Source organism: Lithobates pipiens, unplaced genomic scaffold (assembly GCF_037356315.1).
Source record: "Lithobates pipiens isolate NorthernLeopardFrog02 unplaced genomic scaffold, aLitPip1_a1.2 Scaffold_25, whole genome shotgun sequence".
NCBI classification, from domain to species: Eukaryota; Metazoa; Chordata; class Amphibia; order Anura; family Ranidae; genus Lithobates; species Lithobates pipiens.
In genome coordinates, this window is record NW_027507787.1 from 12,793,207 (window position 1) to 12,805,780 (window position 12,574).

The window sequence follows — 12,574 nt, forward strand, 5'->3', positions numbered from 1 at the left end:
TGGGAGAACTGGTCACGCTGGAGCAACCAATTCTTGCTCCACAAACTCCTCCTCGCCCTGTTCATGGACCGGGCTTGTGTCAAAAATAAAAGCCCAACACCAAGCCCCTGCACAGCATGAACTCTACGACGAGTCAGAACGGACAACAGAAGGCACCGATATACAGCAAGGCCTGAAAGAACGAACTGAACACCAGAAACGAGCAGACAATAAGCAATGAAAATCAAAGCGTACTATACCAAGATATAGTCCACAATGAGCAACAAATGGAAACTGACTACATGCACTGATAAACAGATAAGCACCCACAAGCACAAACTGAAGAGCAGTAAGCACAAATCTGAAAAGCGTGAATCGTCTCTCACGGACGTGGTGCTGAACTTCCCTTTTCTATTCCCGCCGTACGCGGCTTATGTCACCGCGTTCTTGGCAACCGGAAATTCCGACAACTTTGTCCGACCGTGTGTATGCAATACCACTTCTGGACTAAATTTGGAATTTATCCGGTGGATTTTGTTGTCGGAATGTCCGACCGTGTGTACAAGGGCTTAGAATGATTTGAAGGGTTCCTCTTGGGTAAAAAGGTTGAAAAAAGCTGATCTAAAACCTTTTGTCACACTGATCCGTTGTTGTAAAGTTACAGAGTAGGACTTACTGCCCTACTGAGTTAGGTCTGAGCCAGCGCGATGGACCATTTGCCCAGTTTTGTGATTACAAATATACTAAATGATATTGTACAAACTTATCTGAGGTCTTGTTTGCTGGGACCTGTGATTTATAGGGAACAGAAGTATTTTGTATTTTTTTCTTTTTTATATATTTTGCTCATAGGGAGGCTGATCTGCTTCCTTGATCTGCTTCCTCTGTGGCCAAAGATCACCTCATTCCAAGAAAACATGGGACAAGGTAGAATCTCCCTATTCGGAGATGGCCACCAGAGCTGACAGGCATGTTTGATGATGTCACCTGATTTCCCCATTACCCCAGCATGCAACATATCGGTCTCTAAATGTATGCTAGTGTAATATTAAAGTGGATCCATTAATAACTTTATAAGTCTGTATAAATAAATTCTAGACGTTGCAATATACAACAGCATCGTTTTTCAGAAAAGCTCCACTTTAATCAGCAAAAAACTGCTTTTATCTCAAGTCAGTGACTTTGTCTAGGCTGAGAGGATGTCATAACTCTGCTGCGGTCAGGAAAAAGTATTTTCTCAATGATCTTAAGTTAATTACTTTTTTCATTGAACATCGGACAACATAACCACAATTTAATTATTGTAGGTTGATATATACTTCTCTCTAACCTGCATGGTATTGTTAACATTATGTTTCCTTGTCCTAATCCATTAGTCTCGCAATGCATATACCAGAGCTCATGTTTTTAATCTTTATATCAATATTGTCCAACTGTCTTTTGAAAATAAAATGATATCTTTTTCTCGATTTTTTTCCTTTTTGACTCATTATTGCTGCTGAAAAACCCCACAGGGAATTCTTCTCTTTTTTTTGCAATTTCAAGTCAGTTGCTTTGCCTAGCCTGAGATGATGTCATCACTCTGCTGCGGGCAGGAAAAAGTATTTTCTCAATCTCTTCTCAACCAGTGATCAGACTACAACATTGTAACTTTGTAGCAAATAATAAGGTGAGACACTGCAGCGGTAGCTGATCTGTCTCAAGCATTTGTGTACACCTCACAGCATTTTGTCAAAAACAGTGGTGATTAACCACTTGCCGACCAACACATGCCGATTAACGCCAACAGAATGGCGCTGGTGGGCAAAAGGGCGTAGAGGTATGTCCCCTTTAAGAAGCAGTGCTGCAGGTACGTGCGCACTCGATGCCCGCCGGGTGCCCGCAATTGTGTCATGTAGAGGTAGAACGGGGAGATGCTTTTGTAAACAAAGCATTTCTCCGTTCTGCCTAGTGACAGAACAGAGATCCCTGCTCTCTGTCATCGAGAGCAGTGATCGCTTTCATGTGAGGTGTAGCCCCTCCCCCCACAATTAGAATCCCTAGGGGTTAACCCCTTCACTGCCAGTGTCATTTACACAGTAATCAATGCATTTTTATAGCACTGATCGCTGTATAAATGACAATGGTCCCAAAATAGTGTCAAAGGTATCCTATCTGTCCGCCATAATGTCGCAGATCACCATTGCTAATAAAACATTTTTTTAAATAAAAATGCCATAAAACTATCGCTTATTTTGTAGACTCTATAAATTTTGTGCAAAACAATCAATATATGCTTATTGCGATTTTTTTACCAAAAATATGTAGAAGAATACATATTAGCCTAAACTCAATAAATTATATATTTTTGGTTGATATTTATTATAGCAAAAAATATAAACCAATATAAAAAAATTTTTCAAAATGTACACTCTTTTTTTTTGTTTATAGCGCAAAAAATAAAAACCAGAGTCGATCAAATAGCACCAAAATAAAGCTCTATTTTGTTTGAGTACAACATCGCACAACAGCACAATTGTCAAAGTAACGCAGTGAGAAATCGCAAAAAGTGCTCTGGTCAGGAAGGGGGTAAATTCTTCCAGGGCTGAAGCTGTTAAAGTGGTTGTTAACCCAATTGCCCCCAATTAATCAGGCACACAGTACATGGTTCCCTAAGCATTGCAGCATCATCTTCTTCTTCTTTTTGTGTAAGGCTGGGTTCACATTGCAGCGATACGGGAACGGCGCGAATCCGCGGCGGGTTCCCGCATCGCATACCTCCCGGCGGCAGTTCACACTGCCCTATGCGAACTGCTGGGAGTGTCAGTGAAATGTTAATGACACCCCCAGATCAGTTTGCATATCGCAGTGCGATCTGCAAACTCGCACAGGAATCAGATCGCATGGTGTGAACACCCATGCGATCCGATTCTGCTGCGGACCAAAAAAGGGGTCCTGTGCGAGTTTGGGTATGGCTGTATGGCTGAACTCGCATCGCACAGAGATCGGATGTGATCGGATGTGATTTACACTGCAGTGCGGTGCGAATCACATCCGGTTCTCATAGCCGCAGCAGTGTGAACCCAGCCTAAATGCCTTTTATTAGCATTATTTAGCTCTGTCAATTGTCCTAATTCATCTCCATATCTGAGCTGAGGGAGCTGAGTAGATGTATGCAAGATATGTCAGAAGAGGAATCTCTTATCTTCCTCCCTTTGGCCATCAATGCAGTGTGTAGGAGAGGGGAGGAGGGAGGAGAGGAGAGGGGCATGGCTGGGAGTGTAGGAGATTGTCCTTTCTCACTTCAGACTACATGTTGACAGGCAGAGGGAGGGGAAGGAGGGGGAGCTGAAAACAGGCAGATAGGAGAAGAGACCTGTGATTGACGCAGACACGCATTTACACCACGATATCTCAGCTCAGCAGCCATGATAATCGTGGTCTGTTCTCAGGGCGAAGACAGGAGCTGGCGGGATCAAACAAGTATTATAAGAGATACAGAGAAGTAAGGCAAAAAGCAAAAGCACCAAGCTACAGCTTTCACATTACAGGGACAGGAGCAGTATATATATATATTTTTTTGGGTTAACAAACGCTTTAATCAAACTGCATAGTGTGTGATGGCTAGATGGGATCGTGAGTGGTGTCAAATGACCACCTAGATTTGGCCTCAACCTTTACAGAACATTTCTGCCCCTTCTATCTGTAAAATTCTCCTTGAACCCACATTGGCCTCACAAGCCTATGTTTCATGTCATTAGAGATCTGTGTTTGGCACTTTGAGAATTAGAGAGAACATTGAATATTTTCATATTTTCCTTTGAGTTTCGTGAATATTATTTATATATTATTATTAATATTAAGATTTATTTATTTTTTGTCCCCCGATAGATCGTCATTCTGTGCTGCTGGGACAGTTCTGGATAGCGTCACACAGGTCCTGGGCCCCTGCAGAGATCTGAATGCCCACTAGCTGGACCCTCTTAACCACCATCTAGAGGACTAAAAGGAGAACGCGAAAAATAAATAGTATCCATGTAAAAAAAAAAATATTTCGTTGTATTCCTTGAAAACCTATTAAAATCATTTTTATTTTCAGCTCAGTCAGTCTTGTTCTATGAAATCTGTCATTATGTTATATTATGTATACCATATTGCATACTGCAGCTGCTATTTTCCCCCGCACACTGTATAATTTGCTAAGAAGAGTAAATTGCCTAAAATTAAATGCTACATATGTAACATTTTAAACATAATAGACTGAGAAATCGTCTATACACCATATCCCCATATGAATAGAGAACCACATTGACAATATATTGCAATGTGATTTTTAGGATGTCACAAATACAACTGACAAATACGTAAAAATAGCTTATATTGTCTTTTTTTATTTTTTGAAAATCCTAGAAGTTCATATGTATATATATATGTATATGTATATATATATATATATATATATATATATATATATATATATATATATATATATTTATTACTCATGACAGCATATGTTGAGATTACATGTGCAGACCATATATAACCGATATTATTATTATTATTATTATTATTATTATTATACAGGATTTTATAGAGGGCCAGCATTTTGTGCAGCATTTTGCAAAAGGAATAAATACATTCATATATGTTAATCCTCCATTACCCACCAGAAAATGTATACGTATTTCTACGTTCCTGAGATAATTCATCATTTTTGCGCCATAACAGGCAATTCTTGCAGTGGGATGAGGTCAAAATCAACATGTTTCCCAGACTATCTGCTTCTGCAGGAGACACTGTATGTGAGACATATCTATAATATTATAAAAGACTTTATACAAAAAAAAAACCCTAACACTTGCCCCTGCCTTAAAGTAAAAAAACAATTAAAAAATATACATAAAGAGGTGATCGCTAAATGTTTACTAATAGAAGTCATCCTGGCATAATTTCAATAAAACTTTAATACTAATGGGGCTAAAAAATGTAACAAAACCCTTTCAGCTCCATCTAGTGGTTAAGATGTAATATTACTCCTACTTGATATTATAGTTCTATATAAGCTTGGATGCAGTGGCTACATTCCTTACAATCCGTTTAAATTATCTAAAAACATTAATAATTGCACATATATCATATAAACCAAAAACAAAATAAAATAACATTCAACTATTGTTGATGAAGCTATTTAAACACTATTCGTTATTTAACCACTTCAATACAGGGCACTCAAGGGCACAGGGCACTCAAGTCAGTTTTCAGCTTTCAGCGCTGCCCCTGTTTAAATGACAATTGCACGATCATGCTACACTGTACCCAAACAGAATTTCTATAATTTTCTTCACACAAATAGAGCTTTCTTTTGATGGTATTTGATCACCTCTGTGGTTTTTCGTTTTTGCTAAACAAATAAAAAAAGTCTGAAAATTTTGAAAAAAAAAATGTTTTTCTTTGTTTCTGTTATAAAATTTTGTAAATAAGTATGTTTTCTCCTTCACTTATAAGCACTGATGAGGCTGCACTGATAAGGTGGCACTGATGAGCATGGATGAGGTGGCACTGATGAGGTGGCACTGTTGATGGGCACTGATATGCGACACTGATGGGCACTGATAGGTAGCACTGATATGCAGCACAGATGGGCACTCACAGGTGGCACAGATGGGCACTAAAAGGCGGTACTTATGGGTTGCACTGATGGGCACAGATAGGTGGTCATGGATGGGCACTGATTGGCATCACTGATGAGGAGGCACTGGCAGGTATTGCTGGTGGGCACTGATTGGCATCATGTGTGGGCACATATTGCCACCCATGGCCACCAGTGATGCCATACCTGGTGGTCTTCAGGTGGTGGTTCTGGTGGCATCCCTGGTGGTCCTGGGTGGGCATCCGAGGGGAGGCTGCGCTGATAAACAATCAGTGCAGACCCCCCTGTCAGGAGAGCCGCAGATCGGTGTGTCTGTCAGACATGAGTGAGGAAAACCCAATAAATGGCTCTTCCTGTTTACGCTGTGATCAGCCGTGATTGGACACGGCTGATCACATGTTAAAGAGTCTCCATCAGAAACTCTTTACCTAGATCGAAGTTGAGGTGTGTCAGACTGACACGCCAAAACAATGATCGTTGCGATGCGTGCCCCCGGGGGTGTACATCGGCTTGTTATCTTGACCACGTCATATGACGTCCGGTCAGGATATCGCAACCACTTTGCCGACGTCATTTTGCTATATGATGGGCGGCAACTGGTTAATCCATAGGGAGTGGGGTTTTTTTTTATCCCCCATAGATCATCATTCTATGCTGCCTGGACTGTTCTGGATGAGGTCATTTAGGTCCTAGGCCCCTGCAGCAATTTGGATGCCCAATAGCTGAACCCCCTTAACCGCCACCTAGAGGACTAAAAGGAGAACTGCAAAAAATATACACTATGTAAAAAGCAACGTATTTCTTTGTATTCCTTGAAAACATAGACCGTCATGAAGTCTTGCTTGAAGCAATAGCTCTCCCTCCCCTCTTCTCCAGCACCACCATCTTTAATTGAGATCCAGCACATGTGCAAACATGCAACCATAGGTGAAATGTCAGTCCACCTGACCTCTGGAGGTGGCTAATAGCCTCTAGAGCAGGGGTCTCCAAACTATGGCCCTGCAGTTGTGCAGGAACTACAATTACCTTCACGCTTAGTCATGTCTGTGAATGTCTGAGTTTTACAATGCCTCATGGGATGTGTAGTTCCGCAAGAGCTTGAGGGCCGTAGTTTGGAGATCCCTGCTCTAGAGGGTAAAGAGGTGCTCCATAGGTATACATGTACTTTTATATAGACCCTGCACTCTATTCATACATTTCCTTTGAAATTATCCCAAACCTAAAACTATGAATGAATAAATAATGTGCTGTGCTATAGGATATCGCATGCAATTCTTTTGCACCAATTTATTATGTATTGACGCAAATCGTTACATAGTAGGTGAGGTTGAAAAAAGACAAGTCCATCAAGTCCAACCCATGTTTTGCAAAGTATGGGTACTCCGTATCAGCGAGTACTTGCCCAAAAGTGAAAGTGTCTCACCAATAAAAAAACAGTACCAGTGCAACCCTCAAGTGATCAAATATTTACATGAAATGAAGTGAATACAGATGAAAAAAATATATAAAATACCAATTGATGAAAATTATTATTGAAGCTACTTAAATTAATATTTAAATTAATACATGTGAAAAATACATATAATATATAATTTTAAATAAATATATATAAATATGCAAATAAATTATATAAAAATATAAGAAATAATAAATCGTGATGAAATAACCCAAGTCCAAAGTGAATAAACTTAGATAAAGTACGATTAATATTTAAAACAAATCGTGCAGTCTTCTATCACCAAAAGTGCAAACACCACAAAGAATGCATGCTTACCAGATGGCAAGCGTCAATAGCTCACATGAGATACCGGACAGGGTCCCCGTAGTAGGTCTCAAATGGCAAAACAGCAGGTCAGAAATACACTGGAATGCACACCCGATGGTAAACCAGGGAGACTTTCAATTGTGGGATGTTGGTCTCTCAAACAGAAAAACAAAGGGACTTCCCATAGCTTAAATCTGCAATGCCACAAGTGCTGTACTGCAGGGTACAGAGACAGGAGGTGTCAAGGCGGCACTGGGGCTCCTCACCACAACAACAATCGTCACCTCCACCGAGTGCACTCCACTTCCGTGAACTGTGCATCACGGGCGACGTCACCTGGACCAGGTAGTATATAAACAATTAACCAATGATTCTAATTTAATACATATAGATTGCTACACCAAACCATAACCTATAGTAAAAAAATCTATCAACTAGATAAAAATACGAAACAGAAATTATAAATAGCAAATTCTAAGCATTGTTGATAAATGCATTCACATCACACTCAACATTCACACCAAAGGGACTATAAGTCTTAGCTTTATTGATCCACTTGGTCTCAAGCTTGGAAACCTCCCTGGTAATATGATTCCCTCTCCAATTGCTAGTGAATTTATCTATACCAAAGAACACTGTTCCCTTTGGATTCTGATTGTGATGGTTGTCATAATGCTTAGCGAGGCTATCTTTAGGGTAGCCATTTTTGATATTGGTCACATGCTCCTTCTTACCTGGAGCATTCTGATTGTGCGACCAATATACTCCAATCAACATGGGCACAGTATAAGATAAACCACATGCTTAGTGGTACAAGTTATAAAGGGTTTGATAGGGAAATGTTCATGAGTAGAACTAGACTGAAAATTATCGGTTCTCCTATTCCCCTGAATGGTAATTTTACAGACAGAGCACTTCCTGCATGGAAAAAAACTATATTGTGAAAAAATTATACTCTATTGGGGGAGCTATAATTTTGGGGGCTACGTGGAGTCCGGCAGGAGGGCTCCTAAAATCCCATCAATACGTAGCACATTCCAGTGTCTATAGGATGTTTATATTCACATATTGCTGGATGGCCACAATATTGAGTGGCTAGCACATTTGGTTGGAAAGTTATTAACCGAAAACCACCAGGGAACCGGATTTCTCCATTGACTTGCATGGGGGACCCTTTGGTGAGATAGGCCCAAAAACACCCAAATGTGCATGATCCTATTTCCTGAACCATAGGTGCTATCGACTCAATTTCTTCGGCTCTGTATAGTCGAAGGTCTTGGGAGCATGCATGCAAAGTTGGGGTCACTGGCTCTCTGCTCAGGGAGATGTGAGAACCTAGCAATTGGTGGTTTTTGATTGCTCAGTTCTCAGCCTTAGAGCCAACAGGAGACAGATGCTGCATCTACCTAGATGAGTATGATTCTAAAATAAAAAAGAATCCCAGACTTATTTTTTAACTGGCTTGAACAATAATCAGGCTGTCTTTATGGCTGCAGGTGACTGCAGTGGATGATCTTGGCATACTTCTACTGTAGGAAATATAACAAATTCCAGCTTTGACATTGCAAATGTTAACATAATTCTGCAAACCACAAAAGATGCATGATTGTAAGACCAATCATACAAATGTGTATTGCTCACCATAGATGAAGAATAGGTTTCCCTGACAACAACAGGCGACATCCTAACATCCTCAATCTCACGAGAACCTGTCATTGTGCTCAAACAGTTCAGCTAAAGAAATAAAAGAGCAGGTAGTACATTACTTTAATTAAGTAGCGATTAGGGATTTTCCAACAAGCAGGAACATCTTTGTCAAAGAAAACAATGTAAGTAGTAACTATATCCCCAAATTGTACACATAAATAGCTTGATTCTGAGTGCTGGTTCAGCTTCCTATTGATCCATCTATTGGTACCTGATGCCTATATTTGTCTATGCAGCTGGTTAGCACTTTTCCTGCACTGAACCCGACCTAGAGAAGAATATTTAGCAGAGCAGGTGTGCTGCAGATCTGTCAACTGCTACCATTAAAGTGAACCTGTGCACAGCTCATGCACACTAAATATTCATATATTCCAAACAATCAGTAAAAGTACTTTAAAGCTGCATTCTGAAGAAAAGAAAAATCCTCAGTTGCAGTGGAGCTACCCAAACATTGCAAGCATTTAGTGCTTTTTATGCATAGGGTACCAATAACAAAGGCCTTTGTTTACCAAATCCCTTACTCCTCTGGCAGTCAGAACTCTTCTCTTCACCCTGACACTCTAGATTGTGGGGGTCCCTTAGAATCCTCATGTACAATGCAGGGCTATTGGTGATGCATTATGCATAAGGGCATCAGAGTGCCTGCGACCGCCAGAGCGCCTTAGAGAGGAAGCTGTGGGGGCCAGTCTCAAAGCGTGAACAGAACCTCTTGAAGCAAGGGTTTAGGTGGATAAAAGTCTTTCTTACTGGTACGCTAGGCATAAATGAGCATTGAACATGTTCATTGCAGAAGAAGCCCGAAGTAACTGATCAATACAAACTATTATTATTATCAGTTATGTATTACTTTGTCTAGGCCCTATAGATTAGTTAGTCTATTAATACTCTGAGCACATGCTATCGTTAATATCACCATACTATAACAATTAGCTGTGAAACCAAATACACGGTCTAAGATCAATCAAATCTCATTTATTTCCCAAGGAAATAAGAAAGCTTGCATAAGGTATCAATAGAAGTTACAAGAGTACATAGCATACAATCAGAATACAATACAAGCAATACTTAGCAGGTCCTTGCAGCTGTCCTCATGGTGGAATGAGAGGAAGCTCTCATTCAAACATTCCCTTTTGATAAACACAAACCATCCAAACCGCATCCTAATGCCAGTCCCAATTGCTTTGGACCAATCAGTGTTCACATGACAGCCCTCCTTATATTACAGACTGTCCTGCCATATTTGGCTTCTGAGGACAGTATTGCAGTCGATGTGCCCTGGGCCGTCTTCATCATCAATCTCTTTGAAGCTTCGTGCACACCAGGTGGGCTGAAGATAACTCCTTTGCTATGCAGATTCTGTTTGTTACCACATTCCTCTATACCTTTTAAACACGTGGGACTGCAAATATCAATATGGCTGAGTTCGGTTGTACAAACAGATGTGTAGAACTTTAGATATATAACATTAATTCATGTTCAATTCCAACATAACCCGCTTTGCACCTAAAAAGTGCATACCACCCTTCTTCAGACATGGCTCCTATTGAACAGTCCATAACTGTCTTAACGTGTGTGGTTCCCCAACATGTGCTTCCGAACCAGTACCTGTGGCACAGTCCTTAGCTTGTGTAACGTGTGGTGGTTTTCAACATGTGCTCCAGAGACATCTCCCATGGAACAGTCCATAACGGTCTTACCGTGTTGTGCTTCCCAACATGTGCCGTTTTGCTACTGAGTGACATACCACCATCTTTCTTCAGCGTCAGCTTCCCTGTAACCCTTCTGTATCTTTGGTATCTTCTCCTTTCTGGTATCTTTAGGACAGGATGCAGTACAGGCAAGGGATGTCCATTCACTCACCATTCACCAGCATACGTTCAGAGCAATATTTCACCCAGCTCTCAACTACAGAGTTTCGATGAGGGCCTTTCTTGCCCATATTACTAGCCTATACTACACATAGGTCTCACTATACCATAACATAAATCCACTTATTACCACAATATATACATACATATGTGTCCCATCCAATTATGCACCCCGCTCCCAACTCCTATAATCTCTTACTGTAAATATGGGTCGGGATTCGGCAAACTTGCTCACAGCGGTGTTGCAGGGCTCTGACTTGGCAGCAAAGTCTCTAACTTGTACACAGAGACCTTACCGTCAAATCGTCCCTCAACTTGCATAGACAAATGGGAGACCCTTCTATATAAATATAGAGTTTAACCATACATACAAATCTACAACAACGAAAAAACCCACACAATTCCACCCCGGTGCCTGGATTTCAGAGATCACACCCAGGGTATACCATGCACCTCTATCTTTGGTTAGGTTCAAGGAACCCTCTAGTCCCATGACTAACACTACACCGGTATCCTTTAGGACAAAGAAACAAACTCACCTATGTCCTAAATAATACCCGGGTGCCTCTTTCCCAGCAATGATCTCTCCATCCAGAGCACAGAGAGAAATAACTTTCCAACATTATTCGTTCATCCCCATGTATTGAGCTGGCATACAAAGGACATCATGGTCATGCTTCCGACAGAAGGAAATATCACCCTGCCTCCAGCTTCCATCTTCTCTGATCACATGTGGGTGCTTTAGCCTCAAATTCAACAAGATAGAATCCCCAGTCAGTAAGCCCATTGATGCCACCACATATACAGACCGAGTCTGCACTTCTGTATATGGGAACATACAGCAAAACACCTTTCACAATCCAAATTAGTACAGCTCATCCAGGCATTCAGGCACTGCTTTGGATTAGTTTAAGTGACGTGTTTTGGCAAAAATCTTACTGAGCGGTGATGCTAACTCATCAGGCCACTGCCCCTCATACAGAGACGGTACAATCAGCTTGATGTTAGCTGATATCTCTGCCTGCCATGGCGTGTACACCAGAGCCAATGACAGATTTCAAGGATGCCACCAATCTCTCGGGGTAACAAAGTCACGCTCCTTCTCTGAAGCTATGGCTGTGAGTTTGTTCCTCAGGAGGCTGATGTCCCCTCCATTAACAACACCCATCCCAGCTATTGTTCCTCCCCAATATAGTGCTGAATACATCCCTCCTCTTTCGGGTTACTCCTCAGAAATAAGCATCCTGCATGGACCTCATTCTCTGGTAGTAAGTCACTGGTACAATGACCGCACTTGATTCAGTGTATACTCAGCACATATAGGGTGATAGGTTTTTATCAACCATCGTGAGATGTTGCAGCGCCATGTGGTGAAGTCATACCGTACCCTGGTAGCCAGCGTTTGTTCCCTTTATTTAACAGAGCATGCTCCCGTGTGTATTCACTAGCATTATCTGTGCAGGCTTTTGACCCCTCAGGTGAGACATCAACCAGGCGTATCTCCCCCATACAAGGAAATTTTCACCCCATTGATGTGTCAACTGACCAACATCTAGTCTGGCCCACAGACACCTTATTACGCATAAGTGCCAACCTGCCTCCTGGGTATCTGCACCATATTAACTC

The 12,574-nt window shown here is 41.1% G+C and overlaps 1 protein-coding gene across 3 annotated transcripts in view; it reads left to right on the top strand.

Annotated features, from left to right (window-relative positions):
* The window catches only part of LOC143930105 (pancreatic lipase-related protein 2-like), a 102,257-nt gene extending 98,196 nt beyond the window's left edge, over window positions 1–4,061 (top strand). For all 3 annotated transcript variants that reach the window (XM_077454060.1, XM_077454059.1, XM_077454061.1), the window contains one exon: window positions 3,850–4,061. In XM_077454060.1, coding sequence (XP_077310186.1) covers window positions 3,850–3,931 — 82 coding nt within the window. In that variant the 3' untranslated portion in view covers window positions 3,932–4,061. The remainder of the gene's footprint in view (window positions 1–3,849) is intronic.
* Window positions 4,062–12,574: the final 8,513 nt, after the last annotated feature.